Source organism: Perca flavescens, chromosome 12, assembly GCF_004354835.1.
Source record: "Perca flavescens isolate YP-PL-M2 chromosome 12, PFLA_1.0, whole genome shotgun sequence".
Taxonomy (NCBI): Eukaryota; Metazoa; Chordata; class Actinopteri; order Perciformes; family Percidae; genus Perca; species Perca flavescens.
The window spans coordinates 33,228,534-33,248,650 of NC_041342.1; the positions used below are offsets into that span (position 1 = coordinate 33,228,534).

General features: G+C 39.0%; 1 protein-coding gene across 1 annotated transcript; it reads right to left on the minus strand.

Annotated features, from left to right (window-relative positions):
- Positions 1–9,425: 9,425 nt before the first annotated feature.
- LOC114566039 (uncharacterized) lies at positions 9,426–18,387 on the minus strand. Its single transcript, XM_028594382.1, has 6 exons — positions 17,989–18,387; positions 13,561–13,710; positions 13,174–13,340; positions 12,679–12,740; positions 10,013–10,321; positions 9,426–9,671 (listed from the first exon to the last, which is right to left on the minus strand). The coding sequence occupies exons 1-6, from the start codon at positions 18,385–18,387 to the stop codon at positions 9,529–9,531; spliced, it is 1,230 nt and encodes a 409-aa protein (XP_028450183.1). The 3' UTR covers positions 9,426–9,528.
- Between the last annotated feature and the right edge of the window lie 1,730 nt (positions 18,388–20,117).

Sequence of the window (20,117 nt, forward strand, 5' to 3'; positions counted from 1 at the left end):
GTTTTTGTTTTGGAGCTCTGATCAATGATAACAGATGTTCCGCTTATTTTTGTAAATACTGCAGTTGAGTTAAATACCGTAGAATCATAAAGTATTATAATAAACAATAATGATACATTACTACACATTCTTATACATAATTTCAGCTGTTTTGTGAATTTGCCTTTAGTAGTAAATTAATAATGATTCATGATTTAAGTCGAAAACATGACAAAACACTGGCAAATACATACGTCCTTTTCATTTTTGCTGAAAAAGAAAAATCAATTTGCTTTATTCTTAAAAATAAGCAGAAATATATTTTTTAAACATTCAGTTTGTCTATAGGCCTGCAGCACATGGCTGTTTGTTTGTTTTTTATTCACTAAATATTTTTGAATATAAGTTATTATATATGAGACATTTTTCTGAGTACTGAGCGCTGAAATCAAACTCCAGTTCCTGGAATGATCCTTTAACCAGAGTGGATGGTTGTAACTGTCATTGTGTTGTTAATGTGAGAAAGGCTGCAGAGCAGAAACCCACACAGCCCGTCTGCTGCAGGAAAGGAAGTGGTGATTCTCTGTCAACAGTTTTTTATGATTTCTAATAACCACTGAGAACAGACTCATATCTGCTGCTGCTGTAAACACTCAGGAACTCCTCTTCCTCTCTGCAGCTGTGTGTCTTTTCTCTTGTGGTCTGGAAGCCTTTTTTTCCACTGAGCCCTCTACCCACACACAGTTTAACTGAGCCCAGAGAGCAACAATGATGACCCACCTGGAGGTCACCTCCATGGACTTTATTTATGGGGATTTTAGCCATCAAAGGTCAACTTTACAGTTTACACTTGGATTTGATGAGAGTCCTCATACAAACATGACAAACAACTCCAAAACACCATATTGAGTGTTTTCAGATCTGATGTCCATCCATCCATCTTCGTCCACTTATCCGGTGTCGGGTCGCGGGGGGAGCAGCTCCAGCAGGGGACCCCAAACTTCCCTTTCCCGAGCCACATTAACCAGCTCCGACTGGGGGATCCCGAGGCGTTCCCAGGCCAGGTTGGAGATATAATCCCTCCACCTAGTCCTGGGTCTTCCCCGAGGCCTCCTCCCAGCTGGACCTCCCTCCCCTAGTCCTGGGTCTTCCCGCCTGGAACACCTCCCTAGGGAGGCGCCCAGGGGCATCCTTACCAGATGCCTGAACCACCTCAACTGGCTCCTTTCGACGCAAAGGAGCAGCGGCTCTACTCCGAGCTCCTCACGGATGACTGAGCTTCTCACCCTATCTCTAAGGGAGACGCCAGCCACCCTCCTGAGGAAACCCATTTCAGCCGCTTGTACCCTGGATCTCGTTCTTTCGGTCATGACCCAGCCTTCATGACCATAGGTGAGGGTAGGAACGAAAACTGACCGGTAGATCGAGAGCTTTGCCTTCTGGCTAAGCTCTCTTTTCGTCACAACGGTGCGGTAGATTGAATGTAATACCGCACCCGCCGCGCCGATTCTCCGACCAATCTCCCGCTCTGTCGTCCCCTCACTCGTGAACAAAACCCCAAGGTACTTGAACTCCTTCACTTGGGGTAAGGACTCATTCCCTACCTGGAGTAGGCACTCCATCGGTTTCCTGCTGAGAACCATGGCCTCAGATTTAGAGGTGCTGATCCTCATCCCAACCGCTTCTCACTCGGCTGCGAACCGATCCAGTGAGTGCTGAAGGTCACAGGCCGATGATGCCATCAGGACCACATCATCTGCAAAGAGCAGCGATGAGATCCCCAGCCCACCGAACTGCAACCCCTCCCCACCCCGACTACGCCTCGATATCCTGTCCATAAATACTACAAACAGGATTGGTGAAAAAGCGCAGCCCTGGCGGAGGCCAACCCTCACCTGAAACGAGTCCGACTTACTGCCGAGAACCCGGACACAGCTCTCACTTTGGTCATACAGAGATTGGATGGCCCTGAGTAGAGACCCCCTCACCCCATACTCCCGCAGCACCTCCCACAGTATCTCCCGGGGGACCCGGTCATACGCCTTTTCCAGATCCACAAAACACATGTAGACCGGTTGGGCATACTCCCAGGCTCCCTCCAGGATCCTTGCGAGAGTGAAGATCTGGTCCGTTGTTCCACGACCAGGACGGAATCCGCATTGTTCCTCCTCAACCCGAGGTTCGACTATCGGCCGAACCCTCCTTTCCAGCACCAGATCTGATGTCTCAGTGGTTAATGTCTGCACTGCATATAAGGAATATTCTTATTAAATATATGTTTATTTGCATACTGTACATACAATGTTGTACATGTCAGACTCTGGATGATATCTAAACAAAGCCCTGTGTAAAAAAAAAACTTAAGGATATAGATAGAAATGAAAGTGTAAAGTTTGGTTTATGTAAGTGCTACAGAAGAGGAGATTTCTGGCTCAGAGTATTAGAACAAAACCTTTAAAGATAAGATTATAAAATGTTGACATTTTGATTACAGAGCTAATATTAATTTTTTTAGATTATTTTTTGGGCACTTTTAGGCCTTTACTTCCACAGGACAGATGAAGACATGAAAGAGGAGAGAGAGGGGGAATGACATGCAGCAAAGGTCAGAGCCGAACCTGCGGCTGCTGCTCCGAGGAGCAAACCCGGCCACACAGGGTTAATATTTTAACTAATAGATATCACCATGAAAACTCCCCAGATGATTACCTACATTAGGACAATTAGGTTTTGTTTTACGAGTTTTTGAAATTTCATGTTTAATACTGTTAATGTATCAGTAATAATTGTGAGGTTTGGACTGTTGGTTTGACAGAACAAACATTGTGAAGGAGTCACTTTGGGCTCTGCGTAAATTGTGATGAACTTTTCTCACTATTTATACAAACCAATCCATTAATTAATGAAGAAAATAATGAGCAGATGAATCCAGAATGAAAATAATCATCAGTTCAAAGTTCAGAATGAGCTCCAGATCAACCAACTCCAACAGTAAAATCCTGCTTTTACATTAATGCTGAGTATTAATAATCTAATTTATGATATTAAAACAGTCACAGGGGACATTTTAACTTTCAAAACTACATTTCCCTGATGATACTTACAGACTTTCACTGAAGGAACATTTTCAATGCAGGACTTTTACTGTAACAGAGTATTTGTACTGTGTGGTATCAGTACTTTTACTGCAGTAAAGTATCTGAATGAAACTACTGTTGTTACTGAGTAGAACATTTCCTTCACACTGCTGCCCCCTAGTGTCTGCAACAACAAACTGATTCACACACACAGCCTTTACTGTAAGGGTGAATCCCAAGTCTCTTATTTGATATCTCCTCGGTCCTCGCTGGAACCAGAAGTTGTTCTGTCTCTCCTTCATGAAGCCGTCTCAAAGCTCTTATTCCTGCCCAGAGGAGAGAGCATCGAGGAGGGATCATCAAGGAGCTATGAGAGAGGATACAGAGAGCAGCCTTCCTGGAAGCTGTGCAGCTGATTACTTTCTTTGTTAATGAATCTGCTGATTTGGTCTAGAAACCATCAGATAAAAAGAGAAAGATGTCTCGATGACTTAAAATATTCTGTTTATTCAGTTTACTGTAAAACAAACTCAAATGTAACACTTTTTTGCATTTGTGTTTGAAAAGATTAAATATATATATATATATATATAAGATTTGGTCAATTAATGGACCAAATATTGCTGCTGTTGCTGTCAGGAATCAAACGTTGACTCTGACTTTGTAAAAACACACAACTGCTTCAAACTAGGTGTCATAGTTGTGTTTCTTCACATAAGCTAAATAAAGTTATATCCACCATAAATTGGTGCATAAAAGTGTTTCAGAATACAGAAAATGAAGTCATTGATGCTTAAAACTTCCCTGGGGGAGAACACCCAGACCCCCCACTATGATATGGCCCCATCATCCCCCAAAGGTGGATTCTGGCCAATATACAGTACAGTACACCCACTACAATACATTAGACTTCACTGATCACTTCCCCATCAGTCAGGCACAAGATCTGACCATAATTACACTTGTGCTTCCCATAAACTGTCTTTGCTTTAGCCTTTTATTTCATTTGCAATCCTGGCAGTGGTAAGCGATTGTGAGAGAAAATAAAAAAATATGAAAACATAATTCAAACTGATGTGTGCATTGGCAACAAATGGCTCAAGAAGCCGACAAATAGGCTATATGTAATTCCCTCTGCTGAAAATCTATCTTTAATAAAAAAAATACCCATCAGGGAATGTTAACAGGGTTGTCGGTCTCTAAATGTTCTAACTTTTCTCTCTCTCACTCCGCGCACTGAGCTCCACCTGATCTTCTAAGAACGGTGATGCCATTATCAATCGAGTATTGATTGGTCAGTAGGCGGTGCTTTTACACCGGTTGATCTCTAATCTCCAACATAACCTGCTCCTCAGTAGGTTAGGTGTTCATCATAAATTACCACGGCGATTTAACCCGGTAACAAGTAATCCACCGTCGTGATCCACAAAACCCTGGGTTGAACCTGAAGGTACCTCGTTAACGCCAAATCTTGCTTTGAAGTACAGGCTTCAGTTTGACTTCATCATGTCTGTTTCTCCTGTGTCATGTCTTGTCTTACTTCCTGCCTTGTGTGTTTTACCTCCTTTGTGATTGGCTGTCCACCTGTGCATGAGCCCTCATGTCACCTGTACCTCGTTACTACCCTCGTTATCTTGTGTATTTAGTCTCTGTGCTTTCTTTATCTGTTGCCTGATCATTGTCATTACGTCTTATTATGTCTTTTTTTCTGCATCTGTAGTTTTGTTCCTAGTGTTTTGGGATTTTCATTTTGCCAGTTTTATGCTACGTTTAAACGTGGCCGACTTTTTTCATAAACGGACATTTCAAACTCTCAGTTTTCAAAAATAACATCGTGCACAGCTGTCAGTTTTCAGAAAAGTGTTTTTTTACACGTGCCTGTGTATATTTGCTGTCAATGCCGTCAAGAGCACGCCAAACCTGTAGGTGGCAGTGGAACAAGAAGCTCAAGCCCACGTTAGCCAATCAGAATCCAGAAAATAGCAACAACAGCAATGAATCACTTCCTCTCTCTTCTCTTCCTCACTTCCTTCGGCTGCTTAGTTTACATGCAAACGTGCAAATGAGGTTTTCCAAAATCTCCACTCTGACGGGAGTATTTAGAAATAATCGTTTTCAGAGGCAAATTCTCCAAAGGGCACAAACACAGAGAAATGTCTCTGTTTTTCAAAATAACCAAGTACCTGTAAATGGGGTATTAGACCTGCTTGCTTCAGGACACTTTTTTGTTGTTGCTGTTTTTAATTTAATAAACCTTCGAAACCTTACACTGCCTCCTCGTCTTAACTCTCTGCATTTTGGGGTCCAAACCTGCACAAATCCTGACACTAAACACACTCAAAAATAGATTTTCAGTGAAGGAACATTTTCAATGCAGGACTTTTACTGTAACAGTGTAGTTTTACATTACATTTACTGCAGTAAAGGATCAGAATACTTTCTGCAACACTAAATACAATAAACAACAAAAAAGAGACAAGAAAAACACAAATAAAGAAACACAAGACGTGTAGTTTGAAGCAGTGAGTGTCTGCAGCCACCAGAGGGCAGCAGAGTCAAAGTAACAACAGGAGGAGCACAGAGGTGATCATCATTTTATTGGTTATTATAAGGACCCCCATTAGCTGTCGCCTAGACAACTTGCTGGTCTTCCTGGGGTCCAGAAAAACTATAATTCAGACAATATTAAAACATTTTATGACACATACAGGAAAATAAAAGAAACATAACAAACTCCAACAAGTATAAAACAAAATACTTTTTTTATTTTTTTTATTTCATCTGTATTTTTTTGGGCAAGTCATTAAGAACAGGTTCTTATTTACAATGGTGGCCTGACAAGAGGCTAAGCCCCTTAGGGAAAGGGAAAGAGGGCTAGAACATGAATACATTAGACATACATACAGTTTAAATGACATAAAATACAATTTGAAATACAACCCAGACAGCAGTAAACACGTTTTATTTTAAAACACACAGTTTGGGTGGGTATATCAAGGAAAGAACCCCCTGTCTTGAAAAACTAAATTTCGACATTACATTGTCCAGGGGTTAAGAATAATTTCAGGTAGTTTCCCAACCCTTGTGTCACCTGTATTGTGTTATCTCAAATAAAATAAAAATTTAGTCTTTGTATTCAAAATTACCAGTAAAAATCAAAATCATTTTGTGTGTTTTCTTTCCCCAGTGTCAAGAAAACATTTATTTTACTACACTTTGTTTATTTGTGTCTGTTTTCTCCTAAATCCCAAAAGATATTTTGAAATTTCAGAAACCTTTTGTAATCAAATTTTAATTATCTAAATAAAGTAATCAAATGGGGAAAGTTCATGGTTTGTTTGTGTTTCCTTACAAATCCTCCCATTAAGGCCATTTTCCAACAAACGACAACATTCTCACAGCTCGAGATGCTGTCTCTAAAATGGGTGTTTTTTCTGGTAATTGGTGGAGTAACCATAGTGAGTAATTCCTCAAAACCTTGAGGAGCAAAACAGGCAAAATTCACAAAAGCTGGAGTATCTTCTGAGGGAAGTTCTTGACACAAGTTAGGATAGACTCCCTGTTTTGCATGTCCCAATATCCAAGGTTTCCACCACAGTCTCCTCCTGGCTTTGGTTGGGAACCACTCTCCTGTACAACTTAGCAGCTTTTCCGGGGTCCACCAAAACAATAATTCAGACAATATTCAAAAGATTTTATTTCACATCCATGTTAATAAAACTAAAACTCAAATCCAAAAAGGTACTAAAACCAAATAGTCTTTTTGTTCCTTTCTGGGCAGTGTGGACTGGCAGTTTTTTATGAACATTCTATTGACCAACAACTGGTTCTTAACAACTTAACAATGGTGGCCAACAACTGCCAACAACTGCCAACAACTGCCAACAACTGCTACAACATGCCAATAACTTAGAACAACAACCACATACAGTTTAAATGACATAAAATGTTGGAGTTTGTTTTTGAAATACAAACCCAGACAAAGTAAACACGCATACAGAACCACCACAAACACAATATGTAAATAAAGGTGGGTTTATCAATATATTTAAAACCCCCAAAAAAAACCTGAAAATAACATTTATTACATTTTCTTCAAATAACACATGGGTTTTTAGAGTAACATGGGTAGCTCATAAGAGGGAGAACAAATATTTATTACATAGACAAAATAAAATAAAATAAAAATATAGCAAATGTATTCAAAAATTACACTTCTGAAAACAACGTTTAAAATGTGTTAAACTGTTTAGATTTCAGATTAGTGGAAAGAAAACATTTATTTTAAATTGACAATTTGTTTATTTGTCTGTAGAAGTCTCCTAAATCTACCAAAAGATATTTCTGAAATTTCAGAAAGTCTCGTGTAACCCAAAAATTAATTTTCTAAACCTCTCTCGTAATCAAATGGGGAAAGTTCATGGTGAAATCTAATCGTTTGTTTAAATTTCACTCCCATGTCCATCATAAGATTAATGGGAACATGCTCAACTGTCAGGAAACTCAACTGTCTCTAAAATGGGTGTTTTTTTCTGGCAATTACACACACAACCATAGTGAGTAATTCCTCAAAACCTTGAGGAGCACAAACACACAAAATTCACAAAAGCTGGAGTATCTTCTGAGGGAAGTTCTTGACACAAGTTAGGATAGACTCCCCCACTTTGCATGTCCCAATATCCAAGGTTTCCACCACAGTCTCCTCCTCAGCTGTTTGTCCTGGTGGACCCTCTGCCCTGTTTTACAGGCCATGTAGACCAGAACATCCTTTGGCCACATTCAAACAAATCGTTTCCATTTTAGCCATGTTATCCAATACAACTAAAACTCAAATAAGAAAAGGTAGGACTAGGTGAATGGTAACTCAGTCTTGTCCCTGTTCCTGTCACACCCAGTGTGGACTGGCAGTTGGTTTAAAACCACATTCTAAAATACCAACTTTTCAACTGCATTTTGTTAAAAAACTGCCAAAAACAATGGTGGGCAACTCTAATCTTTATGTTTAATAAACAATTGCCAACAACTGAAAAATGTAACCTGCAATTTACACATTAACGTGAAATGAACCTGTATGGTTGGTTATGTAAATTATGATTGTGTTTTCTAAAGCTTGAGTTACCAACAACTGCCAACAACTTTCATGTTACCATGGTAACATGGAGGCTCTAGTTCTGCTGTTAGAGATGCAGATGTTTTTTTGAGGGGGTGAAACAACAAGATGACTTGTTTGTCTCTGTGGTTTGTGTTCTGTCGCTCTGATCAATGATAACAGATGTACCGCTTATTTTTGGAAAATACTTGAGTTACCGTGGTGCAACGATAATGTATAATAATGATGTATTACTACACATTATTATTCATAATATCCACTGTTTTATGAATCAGAGTTTTAGTTAACAATTATTTATGATTTAATGGTAAAGTAAGAGTACACTTTTATTCCCTTTTTTATTTTTTTGTTGATTTATTCTTAAAAATAAACAGAAATATAATTCATGTGATGTTTGTGGTTTTGTATATACTACACATGTTTGTTTTTTTATCCACTAAATATGTTTTTCTTTTTGATTTGAGCTGTTTCTTTCTCAGTTTACTGACACAGATCCAAGCTGAGAGAGTGAATACTGAGCACTGAAATCAAACTCCAGTTCCTGGAATGATCCTTTAACCAGAGTGGATGGTTGTAACTGTCATTGTGTTGTTAATGTGAGAAAGGCTGCAGAGCAGAAACCCACACAGCCCGTCTGCTGCAGGAAAGGAAGTGGTGATTCTCTGTCAACAGTTTTTTATGATTTCTAATAACCACTGAGAACAGACTCATATCTGCTGCTGCTGTAAACACTCAGGAACTCCTCTTCCTCTCTGCAGCTGTGTGTCTTTTCTCTTGTGGTCTGGAAGCCTTTTTTTCCACTGAGCCCTCTACCCACACACAGTTTAACTGAGCCCAGAGAGCAACAATGATGACCCACCTGGAGGTCACCTCCATGGACTTTATTTATGGGGATTTTAGCCATCAAAGGTCAACTTTACAGTTTACACTTGGATTTGATGAGAGTCCTCATACAAACATGACAACTCACATGAGTGTCTGCAATGCAAATAGGGCATCTTCTTATTAAATATGTGCTTATTTGCATACTGTGCATACAATGTTGTACAAGTCAGACTCTGAATGATATCTGAATAAAGACCAGTGTAAAGATATTCTGACTATATATAGGAATTAAAGTGTTTGGTTTAGTTAGTTTATGTAAGTGCTACTGAAGTGGTGATTTCTGGCTCAGCGTATGAGAACAAAACCTTTAAAGATATGGATTATAAAAACTTTGATTCTGATTATTTAAATGAAATCCATAAAAAACAAGGATGCAAAATCCCAGAAACTTTTGACGTTTATGTACGTTCACAAAGAATGTTATACTGAAAAATTGACAAAGCTGCAGCACACAGAAAGCAGTCAGTCAGCATGTGTTCAGCTGGTGGATGGTCCCTTGTTTCTGAGGATCATCAGCAGTCCACAGCAGTACACCAGACTCTTCACTATCAGCTGGGTGTACAGCAGACAGAACAACTTCACTTGGTACTGAGACAGTGGTGGTGGAAGAGTAGAAACCTCTGAAACAGAAAAGCAGTGAATAGTGTGGACATCAAGGGTTATTATAAGGTTATAAGGTGCTGCATTCAAGGCATTTGAGAGCTTTAAAACTGACTCAAAGACTTCACAAATCTAATGATTGTAGTTGGTTTAGCAAGTTTTGTCTTTAAGCTTTTTGAGTTTTTTTTTTAATCTGCTCTAGCTTTTCCAATGTTTTAGATACAAATATGGTCATGGTCCAAAATTTTGTGAAATTGCAACACTGGAGTTGCAGTGAGAAATGTCAGTCCTCTGCTCTCTTTGACAGCATCTCTACATGAAGCTAAATCACTGCTGAACACAGTCACCACATCTTCATTACCTTGTTCTGTTTGGGCCTCCACTGTCCCCCCCTCATGTAGGACATCACAGCGGTATTTATATTTGCTGTTCTCTTGCTGATGGATCAGCAAGATGGAGGCGGTGTGTCCTGACTCTCTGATCTCCAGCTGTTCTCCCTCATCAGAGGGCAGCTCCTCCAGAGGACCATTCTCCTTTCGTCTTTTCCAGGAGAACTGGACCAGAGGAGGAAACATGGCTGAGGCCAGACACAGCAGGGAGCTCTTCCCCTCCAGGTGGGCTCTGGATGCTGCTGGGTACACGCTCACCACGGGCTTCACTACCGGCTCATCTGAAGTTTGACAGCAGCAACAAGCAGCACAGACACACATTCACACAGTCACCAGCAGCTTACAGCACTGCATTCAGTCTGATCCTGGAAACTACATGGACTCTGATCACTAAACTACTCATCAATACAGCACAAAGTTCACTACATATACTGGATTCAGCTTCATATCAAACACACACTGATCATCTCATGTCAGCACGGCTTATATGGGGACTACAGACAATTATAGACACACTTTATGGATTAATGTACAAAGTCTATTCACTGTAATTAGTTTTACTAACATAATATAGTGATGACATTGTCCTTCATAGAATGGACAACTTCTTTATTTTTTAAAATAAATAAAATTTAGTTTCACATTTAATACTTGAGCAATTTTGAATTATTACAATCTATTTAACATATTTTAATATATATTGAAACTACACAATTCATAAAAAATGTCAGAATTTTTACCAACAATGATCATGTTTATACACAACTACAATAAAATGTTCAACAATAAGTGTTGCCCCATGGCCCGGGGCAAGTAAAACGCCACGTCGGGCAAGTAAATATAACAAAAAAGATTTAAATAATTTATATTTTAAATGTATGCAGTCAAAAACAGATAGAAATCACTGTCTCTCCAGTAAGTTAAGTTTTTTTTTAAATAACAGCCTCCACTTTCAGTATGAACTTTAACTCATCTATGACTCTGTTCATGATGTGTTTATACATTTTATATAAAGATCAAATATAACAATTTATTTGAGTCTTAGTCCTAATGAAAAACTATTTGTATAGGAGCCAATAAAGATTGACTTTGAATGAGTAGAAATCATTTTTACATCAAAAAATTCTTAACATTAAACCATAAATGATTTTTCTTCAACAGATTCTCACTCCCATCTCATAAAATACAGACGCTTGGTCAGGAGCCTTTGGTGTTGTTATTGATGATAAAAGTCTCCTTTAGTGTCAGATCTAAACACCCTTTATCTAAACGTGCTGGGTCGGGACTATGCGGCCCATTTTTGACTCAGTTAGGTTTAGGAAAAGATGGGGGGGGGGCTTACGTTTCCATGACACGCGGGACAAGAACGGGACGGTTGGGTTTAGGAAACGTGACACGCGGGACACGATCCCCGGTCTCCTGGGTGAAAGTCCTGTGTTGTTTGACCCATCCACCCCCCCAACCAACCTCCCTATGATGATGTTTGGGCTTTCATACTACTCTCTACCGTAGTCTCTCTTAATGCTAAGTCCTATTCAAGCTCCATGTAGCTGCTGCTCTCCCTGGAGCTCTCTACAAACACACTGAAGGTGTTTTTAGGGTCTCTTCAGACGCTGACAGACACTGTCCAAACCTCCTCATTTTACCAGTTCAGAGTGACAACCGGTTGGTTTTATGATATATCAAATTTAAATAAAAACTGCAATATAATAAACAGACTATCTTGATCGTCTTGATTGTAAATTAACATATAATAATTATAAAATGTACCTTCACACAAAGGAACAGTGTTGTAGAGTTAACTTACATATTAAAATAAATTACATATTTATCTCTTCATAAAATACAATTATCATTTTAATTACTACAATAGGCTAAATATAACATATATATTTACCACCTTATCTTTTACTCTACTTGCTTAAGCAACAAATCAATATATCAGTAATTTCATAGTTTTTTCACAATTTTACCTTAAATACACAATTTAAATAAAATCTTCAGATTATGTTAATCATCAAATACTATTTATATTAAAAGTACGCTGAGATAAAAATAAATATATTTGTGTGTTTGAGCTGTTATGTCATTGTGTATCATATATATAGATACTTAAATTATTAGCATAAGTTACATTTATTGTAATATATTCAGTATTTTTGTGTCTTCACCTATGAATATATCTAGCACTAAAAGACAAATGTACCATCATAAAAATACAATAACTTTTTAAAATGATTCATTAATTATCCTAAACAATTTAATTAAAAATGTTATACTTTTTTTACAAAATAGTCCTAGTGACATATATTAGATTATGGTTAACATCATATATTATCTTATTGCTGATTAACTGAGAGGATCAAATACTGTATGTTTCTAACATTTCATCAAACTTTTTCTATAAATCAGATTAATCTCCAGCAGAAATAAAGAATAACTGGAGTTGTGCAGTGAGATTTAAACATGTTTTCAGGAACTATGAACCTTTTTATGTAACAATAGCTGCATGGCTGCAGGAATTCTCTTCTAATGATGAAAAAACTAACATGTGAAGCCTGAAGAGACAGAAACTCATTAAAACACATTTTCAACTTGTTCAATAAAACAACTGAAGGAAATAAATGTTTATTCTTACCTGTTACAATCAGTTTAGTTCCAGAGCCAAAGATGAAGTACCATCTACCTCCCACAGTGAAACTGAGTGATACAAAAACCTGTCAGCTGTTGAATGTGTCTGCTGAGGTGAACCAGTCCAAATTATTAACCAGGATCATATTCCAGCTCCATGATGTGTTTCTCTAATCTTCATATTAACATGACTGTCTCTTCTTTTATGTCTGTATGTATGCTGTACTAGTGTCATATAATATAAAACAAGTAGGGCTGTGTGATTGATGAACTTAGTTTATTTTGTATAATTGTTATTGATCGATTGTTGCATTAAAACTCTGATATTGTTTGCTGTGGATTTAATTTATTATATTTTGCTGTGGACAATTTATCTTTTCCCTCTTTCACAAACTGCAAAAACAATCACTAATTGACACACCTGTAGAACCCCGTTCACATCAGCGATCTGATTGGCCAGCTGATCAGACCAGTCCCTATAAAAGGAGGCTAGACCCCTTACCAGGAGGGACAATGCTCTGAATGGGCCGTGTCCTGCAGTGGCCTGGCTTGCTGATCTTCTCCTCCCTCGGTGTTGCTGCTGACTGGATCTCCTGTACCCTGGTGGAGCTGAATCCCAGACTCTGCAGTGAACTGGTCCTTTTCTCCCACACTGGTGTGTGTGTGTGTGTTTTGTGTTTGAGTGTAAAGGAGTCGTTTTTACTAGTTGTTCATTCCTGTGAAGGTGCCAGATCCAGGGGCCGACGGCAGAGCAGCAGACACGGCAGTATTGTTGATGAGCCCACTTGAAGTAGAGGAAAGGAAAGTTGTCCCTCTAGTCAGCCGAGACTGGTTTAAAGTTGCCGGGCTAGGAGCAGGCTACCCATTGATTTTACATTTCTCCACTGACAGAAGCAGAGCGGCACCACAGAATTCCTGGTTCTGGATCTCTGGACTGGACTCGGCTATTCAAAGCCCCGCTGAAGCAGATCTTCTGTGCCGTGCCAGGAGAAACCCGGAGCTGACTCCAGGCTGGACTGGACTTGGGTGTTGTTTCACCCTGGGACAGAATATTGGACAATCTATGGTTTTATTGTCTCCCTGGTTTTGAGGAGAATGTGATTTTAATGTCAGTTTAAATTTAACTTTAAAAATAATAGAATACTATTTTTATATATTTAATGTGTATTTCTCGCAGTGTTGGTGTGGCCGGGAATCTAAATTAGTTTATTTAAAATTAACAGACTTCCAGTCTGTTACACTAGCTGTGGATTGTTGGTTCAGACATTAATGTTCCTCAGAAGATGAATCCTACTGACTTTGATAAGTTTTTAGCCAGTAACATCAGCTCAGATTTTTATATTTAGTCCATAAATTCATAATGTATGTGTGTTGCAGTGTAGTTACTGACAACACACCCTTCAGGAAGGCCTCATCACACAACACCACAACCAAGGTATTCACCAAATCAACACCACACTCTAGAGATCTACACACCTGACCATTTGACGAGCCCCCAAATATGTTACGGCCACAGCAAACAAACACAACTTAAATGTGACGTCAACATATCTAATAACACCAAACCTGAGGATTAGTTAAAGTAAATTAAGATTTATTCACAAATTAACTATTATTGATTAAACCAAAACTACAGGAGTCTGGAGGTCTGGCCAAAAAGAAGAGAAGAAGCCTGAGCCAACCCACCAAGGGCCATCAGACCCAGAACTCCCCCCCAACTAAAAAGTGGGAACTAACTAACAGAAACAAAGCTGAAAACTAGACTACCAGACCTCCTTCCTCAAAGCAAAGAAACCCAAAAGAAGAGAAGAGAAACCAACGGTGATCAGCTGCTTCAGTCTCAGAGACAGATTTCTGTCTCCCAGCCTCTCTTATATCCAGGGGAGGGGCCCCCCTCAATCAGAAATCAGGAACACCTGAGATCAACAGAGGAAAAAGAGAGCGTAACATCCATTACTATACATTTATAATGTCTGTGTGTTGGAATGTAGTCTTGTTGTTATCTGAAGTAGAAAGAGTTGTGATCCTCCTACTTTTTATATAATTGCTGAACTTAAGGTTGGAAATATTAAAGCTGAAATTAACATTATTGGATGAAAAGGTTTGCTGCAATTTAATCATTAATTCAAATTGATTTCAGTGTTTGGATGAATATATATAGGGTTTGACATTAATATAATTATACTTTGTTTTAAAAACTTCAAATATCTTCAATCCATGTTCTGTCACATGTTGTCATTAGATATTTCTGTGTTGATTAACAGTTTATAAGACGTCTTAAAATGTGTATAAATATTAGGGTTTATCCTCTGGGGACCATAAACATCATGTCTGGTTTCTGGTTCTGGATCAAAGTTCTGGTTGGATGAAAAGACTAAAGTGAGATTATCTGCTGAAATCAGTTCCAACATGTGATGTTAGAAATGTGTCTGCAAAGCTTTTATTGTGAAGGAGACACAGGAAGTGTTTGCATTAAGAGCTGGGGCCTGTTTCACAAAAGCAGAATATATAAATCCAGGATAACTGATAAAGCGAGGCTTGACCTAGTCTAATCTGTGCATCCTGGCTTGGTGCGTTTCACGAAGGCCAAGCCAGGCTAAGGAGGAGAGACTAGGTCGAGCCAGGCTGAGGAGGAGAGACTAGGTCGAGCCAGGATGAGGAGGAGAGACTAGGTCGAGCCAGGCTGAGGAGGAGAGACTAGGTCGAGCCAGCCAGGCTGGGAGGAGGAGGAGAGACTAGGTCGAGCCAGGCTGAGGAGGAGAGACTAGGTCGAGCCAGGCTGAGGAGGAGAGACTAGGTCGAGCCAGGCTGAGGAGGAGAGACTAGGTCGAGCCAGGCTGAGGAGGAGAGACTAGGTCGAGCCAGGCTGGAGAGGAGGAGAGACTAGAGGCTAGGTCGAGCCAGGCTGAGGAGGAGAGACTAGGTCGAGCCAGGCTGAACTAATTCAGATAGATGCGCGTCCACGGCTTTCCTTTAAAGACCGCAAGGTCGATCACAGATTTACTGATGCCAAAATGGAGAATACGCATTGTTCATACTTTATACAGAGTGAACAGCAGCTTCTTGCGGAAGTATGATGACGTGAAACACATTATTTGAATAAAAAGAAAATAACACGGCCGCTGTAACGAAACAGCGAGAGAAAGTGTAGCAGACGATCACGGACCGACTGAATGCGTAATTGTAGCCTAAATATCTACATTAACTGACCTCTGCTCTGAATGGAAACCGTCATAATCCTACCATTCAATGATTAGGCAACTAATCATTTGCACAAATTAACAATTGTGCTCTTTGCCTTAAAAGTAAGCAGAAGATAATGTTACTCAGGAAATTTAGCATGAAGATCCATTCTCTATAACACTAGAATATGAAGCGTATATCTCTTTCACTCTGTTCCTCCCTCTCTCTCATTGGCTAAAATATTAATTTCCTGAGTCATATTAACTTCCACTACTCGCTTTTAATGCAAAGTGTACAGGTGTTCGTTTTTGCAAATGACAAGTGACACATTGAATGGTTTCATTTAAGAGCAGTAGTTCATCAATGTATATTTTTAGACTATCATTTAGTCTGTCCGCTATTATCTGTCACGCTTTTTCTCGCGTTTTTTTATTTTTTTATAGAGGACGAGTTTCCTTCTCTACATATTATATGCCTTGCTCCCTGGTATATATGGACATAGAAAATAAAGACACTGAAGAAATTGCACTGTAAAATCTAGAAACTATAAAGATAATAAAGTGATAAATTCCATGCACACTGTAAACATGAATGGAACAGAGTATATTCATCAGTTATTTCCCCCCAGGCAAAATATAAGGTCAAAAACCATTAAGGTGTCCTCTCCCTGTTGTTACATGAATGTACAGTAGCCTACATCACTAGATAGTTACTGGTCCAGTGAACTAAGACTATAATTTGGGAGGATTGTACAATTAGGATATGTTCTTAAATTGTACAATCCTCCCAAATTATAGTCCCAGTTTACTGGACAACACAAATTGTTGTGCTAAGAATGCCAAATACAATGCGAGAAGTACAAACATGATCCTTATTGTTAAAAAATCAAAAAAGAAATTATAAACTAAAATAATTTAAGGTGCATTGGGGAATTATAGAAATGTACAGCATTGTATGTATTGCCCTTAGTAACAGACTTCATTTAAAACTCATTTGAAATTGTATTAGCCTTTTCTAATTATCTCAACAACTGCCATAATATATTCATCAAACTTCTTACAACAATGTGAACAGCAGTCTTCATACAGCAATATAACAGTAACAATGACACATTTATAATTATAAAAAAAATAATAATGGTCACAACTTTAAATAATAACAGTACTTAAATGAACAGCAATATGCACCTATTGTATTTTAATCCAGGCTGATAACAAAAGGGTAAAACCACTGCTGAGTGAACAGAAAAGGTTCCAGGATTAAATAAATCCTGGCTGTTAGCCTGGTCAGGAGCAGGCTAGCTGTTAGCCTGGCTGTTAGCCTGGTCAGGAGCAGGCTAGCTGTTAGCCTGGCTGTTAGCCTGGTCAGGAGCAGGCTAGCTGCACAGAATAAATCTCCATGGTGATTTATGCGCCTCTGCTTTAAATGAAACCGAGTCAAGGCTAAATTCATCCAGGATAACCAGGAAATCCCGGCTTAATCCCTTATCTTGGTTTTGTGAAACAGGCCCCAGATCAGCATTGTGAGGAGGAACAGACTTTATTCCTGCAGCAGGTCAAATCAGAGGATTTTAATCTTTAAATGTTGAAGCTGGTTTTTGGTTTCATCATTTTGACAATTTTGTCTAAATGATTTTAATCAGGAACTGCTTTTCAAAAAAGAATTATTCATGTTTTTATCACATGTACATACATTTATTTGTATTAATAATGTAATTATTTGTATAGTTTTCTGTTTCAGATCTTTTATTATTGTTTCTCTGTGTTGTTAAGAAAAGAAACTTCAGCTCAGTTCAGTGTGTTTGTGACCAGTGTTAGACAACTGACTCAGGAAGTGGAATCAGGTACTTGTTAGTTATTACTACTTAAAGTAATATTACCTTACATATTAATTAGTATCAAAACTAATTAGTAATTGTACAGTACTTGATTATTAATATATTACTTTCTGCCTGGATTAATAACTAATATAATTACTGTTTTGGAAATTGTAATCCCTTACACTACTCATTACTGGGGAAAGTATCCTAATAATATAACAGTAATAGATTACTTAGTAATGCGTTACTGCCCAACACTGTTAGTGACTCTGGCTGAGATGGAGGTGAAATATGTGAACCTGGGCTGTGGTTTACTGATCTCTTCCTGTCACAAACACTGTTTGACATCTGTTCATCTGGAGGTTTTTGTTCAGGCTGCAGGGAGCATTTCTCACTGTGGGGATCATATTTATAACAGGAGCAGTAGTAGGTGGCTGAATGATCGGGTTTAACTTTCTGGATCTGCAACTCACAGCTGTTCTGTGTATTCACAGCTGAGAAATCATCTTTCTGAGGATGATTGTATCTCTCCTTCTCTATGACACCGTTATCCCTCCTAATATACAGAATCAGTGTGAATGTTTCTGTGTCTCTCTTCTGGTACCAGAATATATAATTATAGTCACACTGCTCAGTGCCTCGACAGTTGAAGGAGACGTCTCCACCAACTCTCCTGGTCAATGTTAAATCATCCTGAATCAGCTGTGTTGCCATGGCAGCCAGCGCTGTAGAGAAACAGACAGGTAGATGAAGGTGAGTGTGAGCCAGTGTTTGTTAAAGGTGGAGTTTGTTGGCTCCTGGGATTGGCTGGAAACACTCAACCTGAACACAGACAGCACAGGCCAAACAGCAGCTGGGAGACGAAAACAGCATTTCAGTTGAGTGGTGTTTCCTTTTTTCTGGTGAACCTGGGGAGAAAGTGTAAGATGGAGCTCTGATGCAGCTGAGGCCAAACAAGGACGAGCTGTGAGATCAGACTACACTTGTAACATGTGAGATCAGACGAGGGCCACGTGGTTTCTAACTCTGACTTTAACTTTTAACTTCCTCCATGTTGAGGTCAGCCACAACATGAGACACTGATAAACCACCACATCTGCGCTTCTGCCTGTAAAAACACTTGCTGTATCTGAAACTGGTGGTATTCAGACAGAGGTGGGGGCCAACAATCCTCCAAATGAAATGACAGAATATGTATTTTGTAACTGACCTTTCAACGACACATAGAAGTGTTTTATGATCTGATTAAACATCATTGTCTGTGAAGAATGAGTCTGTTTTATGATGTGAGACCACTATGGATCAGGTTTGGTTGGGCACCAACAAGACTTGGTTAGTTTCAGGGAAAGATCTTGTTTGGGGTCAAATGAGCTCTTTGTTTAGGTTACGGGGAATTTACCGTCATGGTTGAATAATATTTGACACTTTTTGTAGAAGAATTATTACATTATACATACGTTTTTTTACTCTGAAGCCCTCACTTTGAACCTGTAGTTATCACCTCATACTACATTATATACTGTATTTCAGTTATTGTGTCAATATACCTTTTTCATGGCAGACATGTTGACATGTCATAGGAGGAAAAGCACAGGTGTATTCAAAACCATTAACGATGGCTGCATTCCACTTAGGAGAGGTCCTGGTATTGTTCATGCTGACTCACTGAAATATCTTACTGGGACACTTTATGGAACTGAGCCATCGTTAAGGTTATCAATTTCAGCTGTGCTTTTCCTATTACGACAAGTCAACATGTCTGCTGTGAAAAAGGTCCATTCTGTGCTGCTGCTGTGAAGAATAAAACCTTCACACTGCTGCCCTCTAGTGTCTACAACAACACACTGTTTCAACCTGTCCTAACGTCACAATAAAACCTTCATTAATCATTCCAGTCTCTGGTCTTCCCCCAGACTGAGGAACAGACAAAAGGTTCAGTCTCTGAGAACTTCAGGTTTCTATCAGAGCTAGTAGAAGTACTGGTAATATTTCTGAGAGTACAATTAACTGTATTGTATCAGCTGCAGTAGAAATAGTATTTTAATTTAACTAAAAGAACAACAATTATACCAGTTATACTTGTCATTGACTGTTGTGTGTTTCTTTATCCACGAGATCTCACTGTTTTTTCTTTGCCAGTAAAACAAGAGGTAAGAGCATCATCACGTCGTCATGGCGACCATCCTCTTCAGCATCACCTGGATACCCTCGCACTTCTCTGACTAACCACAGGGTGACACTCTTTCTCTTTGGTGGTTACTGTCAGCACCGACAGCAAACACAGAAACCCACGGTGAGATCAAGTTTAGTTTGAAATGTGTCCCACGGCCATGTTGGAAGAGCTTATTTATTGTTGTGACAGAGATCTAAGAGCATAAAGATGTGATGTCAGACATGTTTGTCTGCTGACACAGCTGCAATATGATGTCATTCTTCCAACAGTT